At 42.4% G+C, this 16,422-nt stretch overlaps 1 protein-coding gene across 1 annotated transcript in view; it reads right to left on the bottom strand.

Annotated features, from left to right (window-relative positions):
- LOC122755267 overlaps nucleotides 1-16,422 on the bottom strand; it is a 33,313-nt gene that overhangs the window by 10,068 nt on the left and 6,823 nt on the right. The window contains exons 2-4 of the mRNA XM_044003587.1: nucleotides 13,844-13,952; nucleotides 13,004-13,055; nucleotides 292-400 (exon numbers count right to left, since the gene is read on the bottom strand). Coding sequence (XP_043859522.1) covers nucleotides 292-400; nucleotides 13,004-13,055; nucleotides 13,844-13,952 — 270 coding nt within the window. The remainder of the gene's footprint in view (nucleotides 1-291; nucleotides 401-13,003; nucleotides 13,056-13,843; nucleotides 13,953-16,422) is intronic.

The following is a 16,422-nucleotide window of genomic DNA, read 5'->3' as shown; positions in this document are numbered from 1 at the left end:
AGCCATAGGGGTTCCTCTTCAGCTCTCTCTCCCCAGCCCAAACGTCAGCACCAAGGCCCCTGGGCACAATAAATCGACCTTATTTTGTCTGGGAGTCCTGGTGTGCATTCCTTCTACATAACTCCTAAACTTAGTAGGGGCACAAAATTCTTTGAACCATTTCTCCCCAACCTCTGTCAATCATCCAGCCTCCCTGAGGGGCCAGTTCTCCCTCCCAAGACCTTCCTGCCTCCTCTCCAGGAGTTCCTTTCCTCCTTTCCCCTAGATGTGGGCTGTGAGAATACCACTCACATGACTCCTGGCATGGGACAAAAGGGGCTGGTCTCATAACAAGCAACCACATTGCGAATCGGTCCAGAAAAATAGCTGAAGCAGCAGACATTTGGGGTGTGAGGTTGCGCTGTAAGAAAAGGAACAAAGTGAGGATGTGATAATCCTGAATCTAGGTGATCCTCATGTGATTCTTCTGACTCTTGAGAAAGTCATTGAGGGAAGAAAAGGCTTTACAGTATTTGGGGAATGGAATCTGGAGGACATAGGTCACTCAATCAATCAACAAGAATTTATTTGCTGGGGCAGCTGGGTGGTGCAGTGGATAAAGCACTGGCCCTGGATTCAGGAGGACCTGAGTTCAAATATGGCCTTAGACACTTGACACTTACTAGCTGTGTGACCCTGAGCAAGTCACTTAACCCTCATTGCCCTGCAAAAAACAAACAATAAAAAAAGTTTATTTGCTTACTATGTACCAGGCACTGTGCTCAGTGGTGAGGATACAAAGACTAATGCAAAACAATCCCTACCTTTAAGGAGTTTATATTCTAATGTTGCTCAACTGTCACTCCATTTGGAGTTCTCTTGGCAAACATACTGGAGAGGTTCACCATTTCCTCCTTCAGTGGATTAAGACAGAGGTTGAGTGACTTTCCCAGGGTCACACAGCTAATAAATGTCTGAGGCTAGACTTGAAATCAAGTCTTCCTGACTCCAGGCCCAGTGTTCTATCCACTGAGCACCTAGCTGCCTCCTGATAGAAGATGCATCTACAGATGTGTATAAGATACATGCAAACCAGAGTCAAGGTCATCTTAGAGACAAAGACACTAGCAGCTAGGAATGCTGGGGACTGGGGAGGTTTTCTAAGAGTTGGCGGTGAGGCAGGAGGGCGTTCCAGGCATAGAGGATGACCTTTGCACAGGCATGGAGATGGAAGAGAGGAGATGGGAAATGGGAGCTCTGTGAGGGAGGCCCAGCAAGTCATATGGTATGTTGGGATCAGGCTTCTTGGAGAATAATGTCTAAGAAGACTGGAAGGGTAAAAAGGAGCCAGGTATTGAAGACCATTAAATGCTAGATACAGGAATTTCTATTTGAGTATAGAGTTAAGAGGCAGCTGCTGGAGTCCATTGGCATAGTCAGATCTGTACTTTAGGAAAATAATCGGCAACTGAATGGAAAGGGAATTGAAAAGGGGAGAATCAAGGCAGAGACCAAGCAAGAGGCTGTTGTGATAAGTGATAATTTTTTTTTTTTTTTTGCAGGGCAATGAGGGTTAAGTGACTTGCCCAGGGTCACACAGCTAGTAAGTGTCAAGTGTCTGAGGCCAGATTTGAACTCAGGTCCTCCTGAATCCAGGGCGGGTGCTTTACCACTGCACCATCTAGCTGCCCCTAAGTGATAGTATTATCAGAGCCTGAACCAGATCTAGAAAGTAACCCCTTCACCTTTTCCTCCTGTCTTTCTCTTTCCCCTCCTCCATCTACTTTTCTTCTTTACTTCTGTTTTCTCTCTTCCTTTCCCAACAATCCCTCATTTCCTTCCCTCAGATGCTTTCCCTAAGGGGACTGAGCTATGATAGCCTTGGGTGGGTGGGTGAATGACCTCAGTGTGGCCCAGCATAATTGCCTTGCAACAAGAGATTCCATTACCTCTGGGTAATAGGCTAGGACATTTCCTGAGAAGGACCACATATATGAGACAGGAAGGAAGTGGTTTTCTCACACTCCCAAGAGAGACTAGGAATTTAATTGGGAAGCAGGGCAACCTAGGTTCCTTCCTGTTTATTTCTCAGGTGCATGGGATTCTCAGCAAATTACTCCACTTGTCTGTGCCTCAGTTTCCCTAGCTGTAAAATGGGACAACAATCCCAATCTGAAAACGGATTTGTACATTGTTGGGTTTGATTGCCTGTTATCACTGGGAAACAGGCTGCCACCTCCCATTTACTGAATATATTTTTAAAAACAATAGGTTACCTCCCATTCTCAACAATATATAAAAAATCTCTGATGTTGGCATGTTCTCATCCAATAGTTTTTTTAGTACTTGGGAATATAGTACATCTGGGCATTTGTTTTGTTCCATTTTTGATCCAAGCTCCTGGAACAGTGTCTGCTACATAGTAGATGCTTAATAAATGCTGTGAAATTTTAAAAAAAGTTGACATTAATTATTTTGTTCTCTCCTTATGTAACATCTTTTTTTTTTTTTAACTGGTCTTCCATTTCTCTGATGACCTAGGAACATAGATGAAGAAATGGAAGGAATCTTTGAGGTCATTTAATCCAAGTACCATAGATCCTTTTAGTCTAGAGCTAGAGCTCTTGCCACTATACCATGCTATCTCTCTTTCTCTGTCATAATTCTGTTCCATGCCATAAGATGTTGCTGCTTGCTCATGCCCATCCTATACATATCCATTGCCCTTTGGGTCTGAATTCCTCAGAGACTTTAGTGTTATATGTCTCATAGACAGGCAACATGATTGGAAGAATGGTCTTTTGGGTTGGAATTTTTCAATTGGAGTGTAAGTATCTTAGTGTGGAAACTTCTTTCACCTAGGCAGATCAATACTGGTCTTCCTTAGAATCATAGAATTGCCAGGGTAACTGAGAAGTTAAATGAATTGTTTATAGGTATACAGTTAATATGTGTCAGAAGCCTAGGTTTTCCTGAAGAATGTTGGTTTTATAAGGCTGGACCTTTGTTTCAAGGAGTTTGGTGTGATTTCCCAAAAGCAATCCTGCCTGGGTGCTCCATCTCTATCCAGCTGAGAAAATGTCCAAGTACTTTGGGAGTGTATTTATTGGGAAGGCATGGACAAGAGTCTTTTAAGATGTGAAAGCATCAATGGGTTGTTGTCTTCCTCAATGGAGGGAGCCTTTGTTTACAACAATGATATCTTAGGTCTCCTAGAGGTTTAGAGGTATACTGGCTATTTTAAAGTTTTTAACAATAAACAAGGCACTTCTACAGATATTACCTAATTTGGTTTTTATAACAACCCAATGAGGTAGGTAGTACAGGGATTATTGTTCTCATTTTGCAAATGGGGAAACTGAGGCTTAGGGAGTGAAGTCACGTACCAGGGGTGACCATGCCCCTGCTGTTCCCCATCTTCCCTTACCCATAATTGTGCTAGTGAAGTCCTGAAGAGCCTGAGACCCTCAGTCAATAAACATATATTAAGAGCCTACCATATGCCAGGGACTGTGCTAAGTGCTGGGGATAAAAAAAGGGCAAAAACAAGACCAGTCCTTGCCTTTAAGGACCTCACAGTCTAATGGTGGAAACAACATGCAAATAACCAAGTACAAGCCAGTGATAGACAAGATTAGAAATAATCAGCAGAAGGAAGGCACTAGAACTAAGAGGGGTTAGGAAAGGTTGGGAGCCAGGGCTTCCTTGTCCCGGGTCAGAGTATTCCAGGGCTATGATTTCCCACCTTGGGAAAGACACATGGGCATGTCTTCCCATGTGCCCTGAACATAGGCTGGTCCATTTCATGGCACTTTCTCAGAAGTAGGAAAGAAGGATTTTGAGCAGGTCAAGAAAAGAAGCTCCTGCCCACCCTGGATAGTAAGGGAGAAATGGCTCACCTTTCAATTTTGCAGCAAGGCCAAGAAATGTTTCCTTTTGGCCTTGGCCAAAAGGAAAGAAAATAATTAGACTCACCAAAACTCTGGGCTTCAAAGTGTAGTCCAGGTCCCAAAATGATTAGGATGGAGAGGACCACCAAGGAGATCATGGTACTTGGATGTGGGAGGAGAACACTTTCAGGAACAGACCCAGAGCTCACAGGATGCGCACTGCCTGGCAATGCTAGGTACGGACCCTCCCTTTATATGCACTTGATGATGGACAAGGAACAAAGGTGAGAAAGTATCCTCAGCTTGGATAAAAACACATTCTTGAAAATGTTGAGTTGCCTAATCTGTCTGAAATAAGGGAACTAAGATTTGCACAAGACAGGAAATAGAGGATGGAATTATGACTCAAGATTGACTGACCTAGAAAGTATCTGGAGTCAAGTACCCCTCATAAATACACATACATTTCTATTGGTAATGGAAATTTGTTCAATTTCCTAAATATGAGAGCCACCTTCAGGAGAGGTCCATGAACAGGGAGAGCTGAAGGGGACTCTCTTAGCCTTAGAAAGTATTTTAGAATTTAGATATGCTTTGATTCTATTCTACTGTATTGTGGTAGAGGGAACAGGGGAATGGTAGATAGAGTGATGGGCTTGAGTCAGGGAGATCTGGGTTAGAATCTTTCCTCAGATACCTACTAGCTGGGACGCCCTGGGCAAGTTGCTTCACCACTTGGAACAACATTTTCCTCATCTTCAAAATGGGAATAATAATAGCCATACTACTTACCTCATCAGTTTCTTTTGGAGGGGAGGAGTGAGTAGGGGGTCATGCATTTTCTTTTGCAAGACATGTAAAACTTATTTCCACATTAGCCATGTTGTGAAAGAAAGGAAAACAATAAGCTTCAGTCTGTACTTCGAAACCACCAATTCTTTCTTTGCAGGGTTTTCTAAAAATGTCATCTTATATCATCTGCAACAAGTGATGGTTTCATTTCCTTGTTGTCTATTTCATAAGTTTCTCATGAGGATCAATTGAAATAAAGTGAATAAAGTGCAAACTTAAAAATGACATATAAAGTTGTCTAATATTTTTCTGTTAGCTTATGGGACACTAATCTTTTAAACATATATGGGTGGATTCTAGTGTACCTATTCCATTTAATTGATTTATTTCTCTATTTTTTCCTCGATATCAGGTAGTTTTATAATTGATTTGTAATTTAAAAAAAATTCTTATTTCAAATTTAAAACTTTTTTTTGCTACCCTATCCCCATTATCTTTTCTTTTAATCCTGATCTTATTGGAAAGGTCTCCAATATTTCTCTATTACATATCAATCAGTCGATCAACATTTTAAAAGTGCTTACTATGTGTCAGGCACTGTGCCAATATAATGCTGATTTCTGCCTTTAGATAGATACTGTGGACCATGAAGGTAATTCATTCCTTCATAAGAAGAATTGTGTTGTGGTGGAGAGGAAACTGGCCTTAAAGCCAGTCAGGTCAGAATTTATGTCCTGCCTTTGATGCATATTGACTGTGTGAACCTGGGCAAGTCTCCTTTCCAGGGTTCATTTCTCTAAGGCTATAAGTTGCAGAAAATTTGTCAACTTACATTGGCAAAGGGAATTTCCTCTTCTGGCATTTCCCAATATCAATGAAATCAGAGGTTCAGCCCCTATCCCAGCTATCTATTCTTGTCCTTTTTAATATTTTTAGCAGCAATGGTGGTTGTCCGTCTCAAAGAGGACCAAAATGATATAATTATTTTGGAGTCAAGGTGCAGTGTGTCCTACTGTGGCAATCAGACCAGTACAACACTTAGAACAATACTTGGAAGAGGTATTTCATCTAAGTTTGGCGAATTGAATTGCATAGAATTGAATACTCATGTGTCAAAGCTTACAGCAAAACCAGATACTATTTCAGAGTATAGATAACCACTATCCATCCCTTACTGCCCCATCCCTTGGCATAAACCTGTACAGCCAGAACAAAACTGACTGAGGAGGGAAGTGTGGCCTAATAGGAAGATCCCTAGATTTGTTGTTAGGAATCTCTGCTGTTCCACTGGCTAGTTTTCTGAGGATGAGCAAGTGTCTGTCTCTGTCTTTGCCTCTCTCTCTCTCTCTCTCTCTCTCTCTCTCTCTCTCTCTCTCTCTCTCTCTCTCTCTCTCTCTCTCTCTCCCCGTCTTTGCCTCTCTCTGCCTCTGTCTCTCTCATTTTAGAAAGAAATTTATTTATTATTTGGCAAAGGGGAGAGCCAGAAGGTATGGCCCCCTTGATAGGCAAGGCTTTTAACCTCTCCATTTCTTTGTTTCTTTAGCCATATCATGAAGAAGTTGGAATGAATATACTATTAATCTTATGTGCATGCGTACAAGTCATCCTAAAAGTCTTAGAGCAGTTTTAAGGGTTTTTTGTTTTTTGTTTTTTGGCAAGGTAATGGGGGTTAAGTGACTTGCCCAGGGTCACGCAGCTAGTAAGTGTCAAGTGTCTGAGGCCAGATTTGAACTCAGGTCCTCTATCCACTGCGCCACCTAGCTGCCCCCCCCCCCGTTTTAAGTTTTTAATAACAGAAAACTATACTAAGACTTTTTAGGACACTGTGCTTGCATGAATCAATTATTTTGAAATGGAAATTAATCTATGTTTATAAAAGATTATTTTAATTGCGTGAGGGCCAGAGAAGAGAATTGACTCAGCAGAGATCACACAGGGAGTCCTCAGCAGAGCCCAGATTGGAGACAGTGCTATAGCTATGGTGGATTTTTCTGGAATCAAAGGACATGGATTCAAATATTTTTTTTGGTGCTCCTTCATATGTGACTTTGGAAAAATCACTTCACTTGCCCCAGCATCCATTTCCTTATTTGTAAAATGAATGGGGAGGAATAGATGGCCTCTGAGATCTCTTATGGTCCCAAATATTTGACCCTAAGATTTTAATTCAGGTTTTATGGATTCAAACATAGGGTTTACTACATCAGGAAAAGAGGAAGGAGAAGATATAGAAGTGGAGGCAGAGGAGGAGAGGAAAGTGAGTGAGGGAGGAGGAAAAGATTTGTTGGGAGAACAATGAGTTCCAAAGGAATGGCCAGGGAGACTAGAAAATGGAAAGAAAATGGAAAGAAAAGCAATCCTGAGCCTTGGTAGAAAAACACATGCTAGCCTTTATAGACTGCCATGGGTGTTGTTTTTAAAATTTTACATGTTTATTCTTGTCTTCCATTGGATACTAGTATAGAACTCAGACCTTTGAAAATAGGCATTCACATAATACAGTTATTTCAGAATCATCAAAGTCAAGTGAAAGGTAAATATAATGTATTTCAGTTGCTCTTAAATTATGATATTTTGCAAGCCAAACATAACTGTCTCTTGATGAATTACTTCATTAAAATCTGCAAAATTCCAGAAATAATGACATCCATGTTTATAGATATTCCTTTACATTTGAGAGAAAGCAAACTTTTTTCGATTCCTAATTATGCCTGTCTTATAAACTTATGAGTACTGGTGACATTAAGTGGAAAACACATGAAATTCAGTGCACTAACACAATCTGAAATAGAGATGAATTTGAGGTGGAACTTGAGCAATGTTGTCCACAACTTCTCTATAGGATTTATCAATCCTAGTTACCACCACAACTTTCTAGTTTGTTTATACATAACAGTCTTAAGTTGCCTAATGTTGTCTATACAAAATCATAGACATAAAAAAAAAATGAGCAAACAGAAAAAACAGGCAAGCTTTTGACATGTTAGAAGAGAAGGTCATTGGTTTTTCTTGATGGCTGCCAACATTAATAGTAGTCATGAGGAGACTGTTGGTTATAACCCTTGTACATACTGGTAATGGTAGGAAGATTCTTGTCTGTGCTGCTGATAGCTATTACGCCAGGATCTTCCATGGCACCGATTAGATATGTTGTCATTTGTCCAACCTTGCCAGTCATCCCTTCCTGGAAAGTGTCTGTTATCTTGCAACCAACTTCCTCTGTTTCTTTGATTACAACTATATCCTTAGGGCTTTACAATATAGTGGCCTTTTTTTGGTGAAGAAATGTAAGTCTTGGAGTCAGAAACCCCAGCTTGCCATCACAAGTTTTCAGATTTTTTTTTTTTTTGCTGGAATGTAAAGGAAGGGGCTCCTGTCTCCTGAATTTGCCCTCAAATGATCCAGGAAGGTGATACTTCTGCAGACAGTCCTGATCAGCCCACCCACCCACTATCCAGCTCAGGGGTGAGGGTGTGGGGGGAGCTCCAGAACCTAGGCTAACCCTTGAGTCATGCAGGAGAGGCCTCACCTCCTCCCATGCTCATGTTCTCATGCCTTGTCATGGATATATATATGTATGTATAATTTTATTTTTTCCCCAATTACATGTTAAAACAATTTTTTAACATTTTTAAAAAGAGTTTTGAGTTCTAAATCCCCTTCCCCCTCTCTGAGATGGTAAGCCATCCAATACAGTTGCTCCATGTGCAGTCATGCTATATATTTTTTGATGGGATATTTGTATCTGGGGAAGATACTCAAGGACTATGATGCCACTGTTAAATTGTGTGAGGTTCCTGAAACTCTGGAATAGTCTCTAGACTACATCCAGAATGGGGGATGCAACCTAGTGCTGGAGACAATACTCTACCATAATCTGAAGGGGTAACAGTGTCGCTACATGTGCCAATATCTTTCTGAATCACTTGTTGCAAGCCCCTTCCAGAAACAGGCTTTCCTGTTACCTCCACATTGGGAGACACCACTGTCAGAGGCACTCTGCACATGTACCATGTCTGTTACATGTATACAGAATCAATATAAAGAGAATAAATATAATTGAAAATGACATAGTGAAAGAGAAGACCATTTAAAAAAGAGGGGGCAGGGCAGCTAGGTGGCACAGTGGATAGAGCACCAGCCCTGGAGTCAGGAGGACCTGAGTTCAAATCCGGCCTCAGACACTTAACACTTACTAGCTGTGTGACCCTGGGCAAGTCACTTAACCCCAATTGCCTCACCAAAAAAAAAAAAATAGAAAAGAGGAGGCTAGCAGTTGGGGCTGGTGGTAGACCAGGAAAGGCTTCCTGTAGAAGAGGATGTTTGAGCTGAATCTTGAAGGAAAAGAAAGATGCTATGGGTAGGTAGAACATTCTATGGGAAGGGAGAAATGCTAAGATTGGCAACAGATTTGATGTCAGGTGTGGGAGAGTAAGTTGTTGAGAGCAGTTGCTTAGCCAAACACCATCGATGGTTATAATTAGACTATGACTGTTATAAATAAAATGGAAATGATGAACTCACAGCAGTCTGATAAGCCTCATATCACCTTGAGCCACTTGAAGTAATGAGAACTAAGGTAGTAACACACACAGGGATTACAACAATGTGAATGGAAAGAACCCCACCAGGCATGGGGTGTAACAGGCATGCCAGTACAATGGCTTGAGTTGGGAGATGAGTGGCACATGCCAGTTTGTTTAGACTACAGAATGTGGGGAGGGGGAGAGGAAATGATGTAAATGGTGAGTGGAAAGACAGGTAGAGGCTTTGAAAGAGGGTATATTTGATCTTAGAGATAACAGGGAGATAGTGGCGTTGATTGAGTGAGGGAGTGACAATTTGGCAATAGTGTGGAGTATAAATTGAAGTGCAAAGAGACTTGAGTTAGGAAAACCCATTATGAGGCTGTTCTCATGATTGAGCAAAGGGGTGGTGAGAGAGCTTGGATGTGGAGATGTTGAGAAGGAAGAAATGCCAACACTGGCAATTGATTTGTTATGTCAGGTGAAGGAGAGTGAGTTAATGACGACAGTGCTAAGAACAGAAACTTGGGAGACTTGAAGGATGCTTTCCTCAATGGAAATAGGGAAGATTGGAAGAAAGGTGATTGGGGTGGGGGAAGATACTGAGCTCTGTTTTGGACATCTTGAGTTTTAGATGTCCTTGTTTGAAAGTACACCAGGCAGTGATGACAGTTCAAGGCTCCAGGGAGAGATTGGGGCTAGATAGATGGATGAGTCATCTCAATAGAGATCTAATTAAACCCATGGGAGCTGATAAGGTCACTGACTGACAGAAAGGATCCCAGGACAGGATCCTGGAGAAGAACCAAGAGGGATAAACTAAGACATCAAGAAGGAGTAATTCAGAAGGAAAAGAACCAGGAAAGTAGTTATGAAAACCCAGAGAGGAGAGAGTACACCTGAACTGAGGGTGGTCTACAATAGTCAATAAAACAGCTAGATCACATAGATTGAGGATTGAGCAAAGACTCAGTCACTGGAGAGAACAGTTTCATTTGAATGATGAAGCTGGAGCCAGATTTTAAAATTTTTAAAAAAATTTTTTCTAGTTACATGTAAAGGGAGTTTTCAACATTCATTTTTTTTCTTTCTTTTTTTTTTTTTTGCAGGCAATGGGGGTTAAGTGACTTGCCCAGGGTCACACAGCTAGTAAGTGTCAAGTGTCTGAGGCTGGATTTGAACTCAGGTACTCCTGAATCCAGGGCCAGTGCTTTAACCACTGTGCCATCTAGCTGCCCCAACATTCATTTTTATAAGATTTAGAGTTCCAAATTTTTCTTCCTCCCTCCCTTTCCTCCTCCCTCCACAAGACAGCAACCAATCTGATATAGGTTATATATGGGCAATCCACAAGTACTCCTTTTTTTTTTTTTAGTCTGTGTTCAATTAATATCAGTTCTTTCTCTGGAGGTGGATAGTCTGCTTCATCATTAGCCCTTTGGGATTGTCTTGGATCATTGTATTTCTGAGAGTAGTTAAGTCATTCACAATTGCTCATAGAATAATACTGCTGTCACTGTGTACAATGTCCTCCTGGTTCTGCTCACTTCACTATACATCAGTTCATATGAGTCTTTCCAGGTTTTTCTGAAATCATCCTGCTTGTCATTTCTTATAGCACAATAATATTCCATTATAATCATATACCACAGCTTGTTCAGTCATTCCCCAGTTGATGGACATTCCTTTGATTTCCAATTCTTAGCCACCACAAAGAGTTGCTCTAAATATTTTTGTACAATTTTTCCCCCTTTTCTCTTTTCTACAATTACTGTTGTTAACTGCTTCCCTCCATCCTATTCCCTTCCCCAAGATATTTACTCTATCATCTATCTTCTTTCACCCTATCCCTCCTCAAAAGGGATTTGCTTTTGACTGCCCCCTCCCCCTTCTTTTGCCCCTCCCTCCTTATCCCCTTCCCCTCCTATTTTTCTGCAGGGTTAGATAGATTACTCCACTCAATTGGGTGTGTATGTTATTCCCTCCTTGAGCCAATTCTGATGAGTGTTAGGCTCATTTACTGCCTGGTGGAAGCCAGATTTTAAAGGTTTGAGAAGCCGGTGGGTTAAAGGCAGCAAGTGTAAAAAGCTTTTGTAATGAATTTGGCTGATAAAGGGAAAAGAGATATAGGACAGTAGAGTGAGGGACAGTAGGGGCTGGGGAAGATGTTTAAGAAATGAGATAGACTTGCCTGTGTTTGAAGGGAGTAGGGAAGGAACATGAGTAGATAGGAAGAAGATGAAAAATATCAGGAAAATGTGTGTGGGGGGCAGCTAGGTGGCACAGTGGATAAAGCATGGGCCCTGGATTCAGGAGTATCTGAGTTCAAATCTGGCCTCAGACACTTAACACTTACTAGCTGTGTGACCCTGGGCAAGTCACTTAACCCTCATTGCCCCACAAAAAAAAAAAAGAAGTGTGTGTGTGTGTGTGTGTGTGTGTGTGTGTGTGTGTGTGTGTGTGTGTGTTTGCATGCATGTGCATGAGTCAAATGGGCACTGCAGGGTAGCCACACTGATAATAAAGGCCTGCATAAGAGGGATGATAGTGTCATATGAGAAAAGGGCTCATTTTTGAGAGATATTACAAAGGTGCCATGAGTAGGAGTGGGAAACAGTTTGACTATGGGGAATGTGAGAAAATAATTGGGTTTTGGGAATGCCCAAAGGCCCCCAGCTCAGAGCCTATTGATTGGATTAAGATTGATTGGATTGACTGACTTCCCTGATTAACTCACTTAAAGTTAATTCAATAAAAACCACACCTGCCTGGCCCTCAAGAGGGTGTGTTCTCAGAGGGTGTGTTCTCAGAGGGTGTGAACTCTGACCTCAACACTGGACCACCCTCAAGTCCAGTGAACCAGTGGATTTGGTTGATGCTAGCCAATTAGCTTGAAGTAGTGTGTAAGGACGACCTCTCCTCTGGACCCATAAAATGCTTCCACACACAGTTACTCTAAGTTAGACTCTCCTGGAGGTGCTCTTGGTGGTAGAGGGCTTGGAGCAAGAAGCAAGCCAGGCTGAGCTGTATTCTCTCCTCTAGGCTCAATAAGCCTTTTCTTAACTTTCAGAGACATGTTTGCTCTCTTTACTAACATTTAATAAACTTTAATAAATGCTTAATGCCCCCAGACTGGTGCTAAAGCTTCTAATTTGTAAGTAACAACTATGTTTGGAACCCCAGCTAATTTTGCCCAAACTTGGGACAGAAATAAGGCTGACCACATTTAGTTTTACTTGTCACAGGAGGCAAATTTGGCTTCTGGTTTCTTTCAGGGAGTGTCCAAGCCTCCCTGGGTAATGTACCTTTCCTTTTCAGTAGTGTACAATCATTGATCACATTGAGCCTCCCTAGGCCAGACCATCATAGACTAATCCCCTGGTGGTGATATCTGAAGGAAGAGAAAGAGGGATTGTTGGGAGAGGAGGAGATTGGAAAAGGAAGATGGGAGGGAAAAACTGGAGTAAGAAGAGACAGATAAAGAGAAAGAAAAAGAGAGGAAGGGGCCGAGGTCCTCCAAATTCTTTGCTGTGAGAAACACTGAACCATCTCTTCATTCAGTGACTCAAAGATAGGAGCTGATAAGTTGGGTTATGTGGGACTGGGGGAGTGAAGGATATATTGAGGAAAATGAGAATTTTGGTGATGTCAAAACAAAACATATCAAGAAATATTTTAATTTTCCAAACCAGTGTCCTAATAAGTCCAGGACAGTTTTATTTTTGAAATCGTATCTATTATTCCCATGGATAAATGTGAACATCTTCATCTTCCTCAGACTCTTCCTCTTAATAGGTAAGCCACATATTCCTGCACCCACTGGTCCTGGGGGTTGGCACAGATCTTGTAGTCCCTCCTAGTGATGAAACTGAAACATGAGAAATAAGCTATGGAGGGTGAAGATTTCAGCAGCAGCTTCCCCTCCCCCAGGTGTTCCTTCAGACTTCTTGCTTTCTGTGCCCTCATCTCCATGCCCATTAATCCCAGGACCATCATCTCCATGCAGAATTTCCAGCCTCTTCCTCAGTGCCTGTGTCTGCCTCCTTCAGGGGGTCCCCTGGGCTCCCCTTCCCCCTCACTCTCCTTTTCCCTTCCCACTGTGTAGCAGCTGAGGAGGAAGAAAGAGGGGGGTATATTTGGAGTCAGAGGACATTGGTTCCAATGCAGGGTTTTCTCCTCCTTTATTCTTACTCTCAGTGTGGTCATAGGCAAACCTCTTCTCTTTGCTGGGTCTCTCAACTTCCTCCTCTTTAAAAAAGGGAGCCAGTTAGATAAGAGGGCCCCTCAGGTCCACTCCAGCTCTAAATTGAATATCATGTAACCCTGCCCATCACCCCTGCAGGGCACAGACTGCTCTGTTCTCTCCTTCTGCCCTGTGCCCATACAGAGCACAAGCCCCAACACTTCTGGGAACAAGAAATACAGGGTGTTGTTGTTTTTTCCTCCAAGAATCCCTGGCTTTCTCTCCTCTTCAATCTCCCCTCCATTTAGCAGGGAAACAGAGGTGTGAGACCCACCCCCTGTAGCCTCAGCCATCCATCCAGCTTCCCTGAAGGACTGCTTCTGACAACCAGGCCCTTCCTGCTCTGCCCTGTCTCCTTGTCTCTCTCCTTTTCCCTGTAGCCCCAGATGAGTTGTGTGGACCTCTTTACTTACACGACCCCTGGGTTCCAGCAGAAATCGCTGGTATAAGCATAGTCCACCACAAATCTTCTGGGAATCTGCCTGGTAACATATTTGAAGCAGCAGCCTGTTTGGTCGGTCTCTGCAGGCAAAGGGGCAGAATAAGGACCAGTCACTGGGAATCCAGGCATCCTCACCTGAGCTGTCTGATCCCCGGGAGGCCAGTGAAGAAAGAGATGACTGGCTGTTTCCTGTGGAAGGAATCTGGAAGACCTAACCCCACTCCTCTTCCTCGCCTTTTTCCTTTGCTTCTCCCATTTCCACCTCCTCTCACTCCTGTAATTCTTTCCTCTCCTCCTCCTTTTCTCTCCTCTCTTTTCCCTCTGCCTCCCCCATTTCCTCCTCCTGCAAATTCTCTTCCCACTCCAGTTATCCTGTTCCTCTTTCTCTTTTCTTCTTCTCTCCCAACAACCCCTCTTTTCCTTCACTCAGATATGACCCCATATTGGAACTTGGGCCAGGAAGGTATGGGCGGGGAAGGTTCAATAGGAGCCACAAGAGCCCAGGATCCGCCCCCCTCATCCCCCCCCCCCCCACCTCGGTAGAGGAGGATCCATCACTCAGGGAGTTCTTGGACATTCCCTGAGAGGGGCCAGATGCATGAGACAGGATGGGAGGGCTTTGTCCACATCCCAAGAGACACAGTCTTCCAACCAGAAATAATTTAGAAGACTTCAGGAAAAGGTCGGTCTGACTCGGGCAAAAGGGAGGCCCAGCGCAGGGCAGCAACCCAGCACCGAGGGGGTCGGGGCAAGTCAGCAGGAGCTGCGGGCCACAGCCAAACAACTGTGGCCCCTGGAACCTGGTTCAAAAATCTGGTGGCCAAGAAGGACGGTGGAAAAACCTACCTGCACCGGCTGAGAGGGCCATGAATGGATCAGACGCCAAGATTGGGCGCCTGGCTGGCAGAGCACAATCAGACAGGAAGTGCAGGGCGGGGGATCTCCACACACCATAAAGGCCTCAGAGTAAAAGCCTGGTCACACAGCACCTATACCCCTGCACAAGAAGCCCAAAACAGGGACCCTGGTGCCCCCAGAGCAGACCTCAACTTAAAAAATAAATAAATAAGCTGCAATAATGAGTAAGAAGCAAAAAAGAGCCCTCTCCATTGAGAGCTTCTGTATCAATAGGGAAGAAGCCAACACAAACTCAGATGAGGACAATAGCCTCAAATTGCCTACATCTGAAGCCTCATGAGGGAAGGTGAATTGGTCTCAAGAACAAAAAGCCTTCTTGGAAGAGCTCAAAAAGGATTTTAAAAATCAATTGCGAGAGGTAGAAGAAAAAATGGGGAGAGAAATGAAAGCAAAACAAGAAAACTATGAAAAAAGAATCAGCAGCTTGGAAAAGGAAGCACAAAGATCGACTGGCCAAATGGAAAAAAAAGTGCATAATTTCACTGAAGAAAACAATGCCTTAAAAAATTCAGTTGGCCAAATGGAAAAAAAAGGTGCATAATCTCATTGAAGAAAACAATGCCTTAAAAAATTCATCTGGCCAAATGGAAAAAAAGGTACATAATCTTACTGAAGAAAACAATGCCTTAAAAATTAAAATTAGACAGTTGGAAGATAAGGAATCCAGGAGACACCAGGAATCAGTCAAGCAGAACCAAAAGAATGAAAAAATAGAAGAAAATGTGAAATACCTAATTGGAAAGACAACTGATCTGGAAAACAGATCGAGGAAAGACAATCTGAGAATCATTGGACTGCCTGAAAGCCATGACCAGAAAAAGAATCTAGACACCATACTCCAGGAAATTATTAAGGAGAACTGCCCTGATGTCATAAAGTCAGAGGATAAAATCATCATTGAAAGAATCCACCGATCACCTCCTGAAAGAGACTCCAAAAGGAAAATTCCAAGAAATATTGTAGCCAAATTCCAGAATTATCAGGTAAAGGAGAAAATACTCCAAGCAGCCAGAAAGAAGCAATTTAAATATCATTGAGCCACAGTCAGGATTGCTCAGGACCTGGCAGCTTCAACATTAAAGGACCGCAAGGCTTGGAATATGATATTCCGGAAGGCAAAGGATCTTGGATTGCAGCCAAGAATCTATTACCCAGCAAAAATGTGCATTTTCTTTCAGGGGAAAAAATGGACATTTAATGACATTGGGGACTTTCAATCTTTCCTGGTGAAAAGACCAGAACTGAATAGAAAATTTGATCTCAACATACAAGACTCAAGAGAAGTTTAAAAAGGTAAACAGAGGGGGAAAAAAAAAGGTTACCCTATTAGGTTAAACTGTTTATATCCCTACACAGGAAGATAATACTCATAACTCTTAAGAACTGTAAATGTATTTGGGCAGAGAGAAGGACTTTACATAGAGGGTATAAATATAAATCGTCTTTGATGTGATGATACAAAAAAGAATTAAGGGGTTAAAAAGGGAGTCTATGGGGAGGAGAGGAAAGGGGAGGTGGAATGAGATGAATTATATCATATGAAGAGGTGAAAAAAAAAACCTATTACAATAGAGGGAAAGAAAGGAGGGGGGAACATTGTTTCAACCCTATTCTCATTAGATTTGATTAAAA

This window comes from Dromiciops gliroides, chromosome 4 (assembly GCF_019393635.1).
Source record: "Dromiciops gliroides isolate mDroGli1 chromosome 4, mDroGli1.pri, whole genome shotgun sequence".
NCBI classification, from domain to species: domain Eukaryota; kingdom Metazoa; phylum Chordata; class Mammalia; order Microbiotheria; family Microbiotheriidae; genus Dromiciops; species Dromiciops gliroides.
This window is presented reverse-complemented; position numbering and strand designations above follow the sequence as displayed.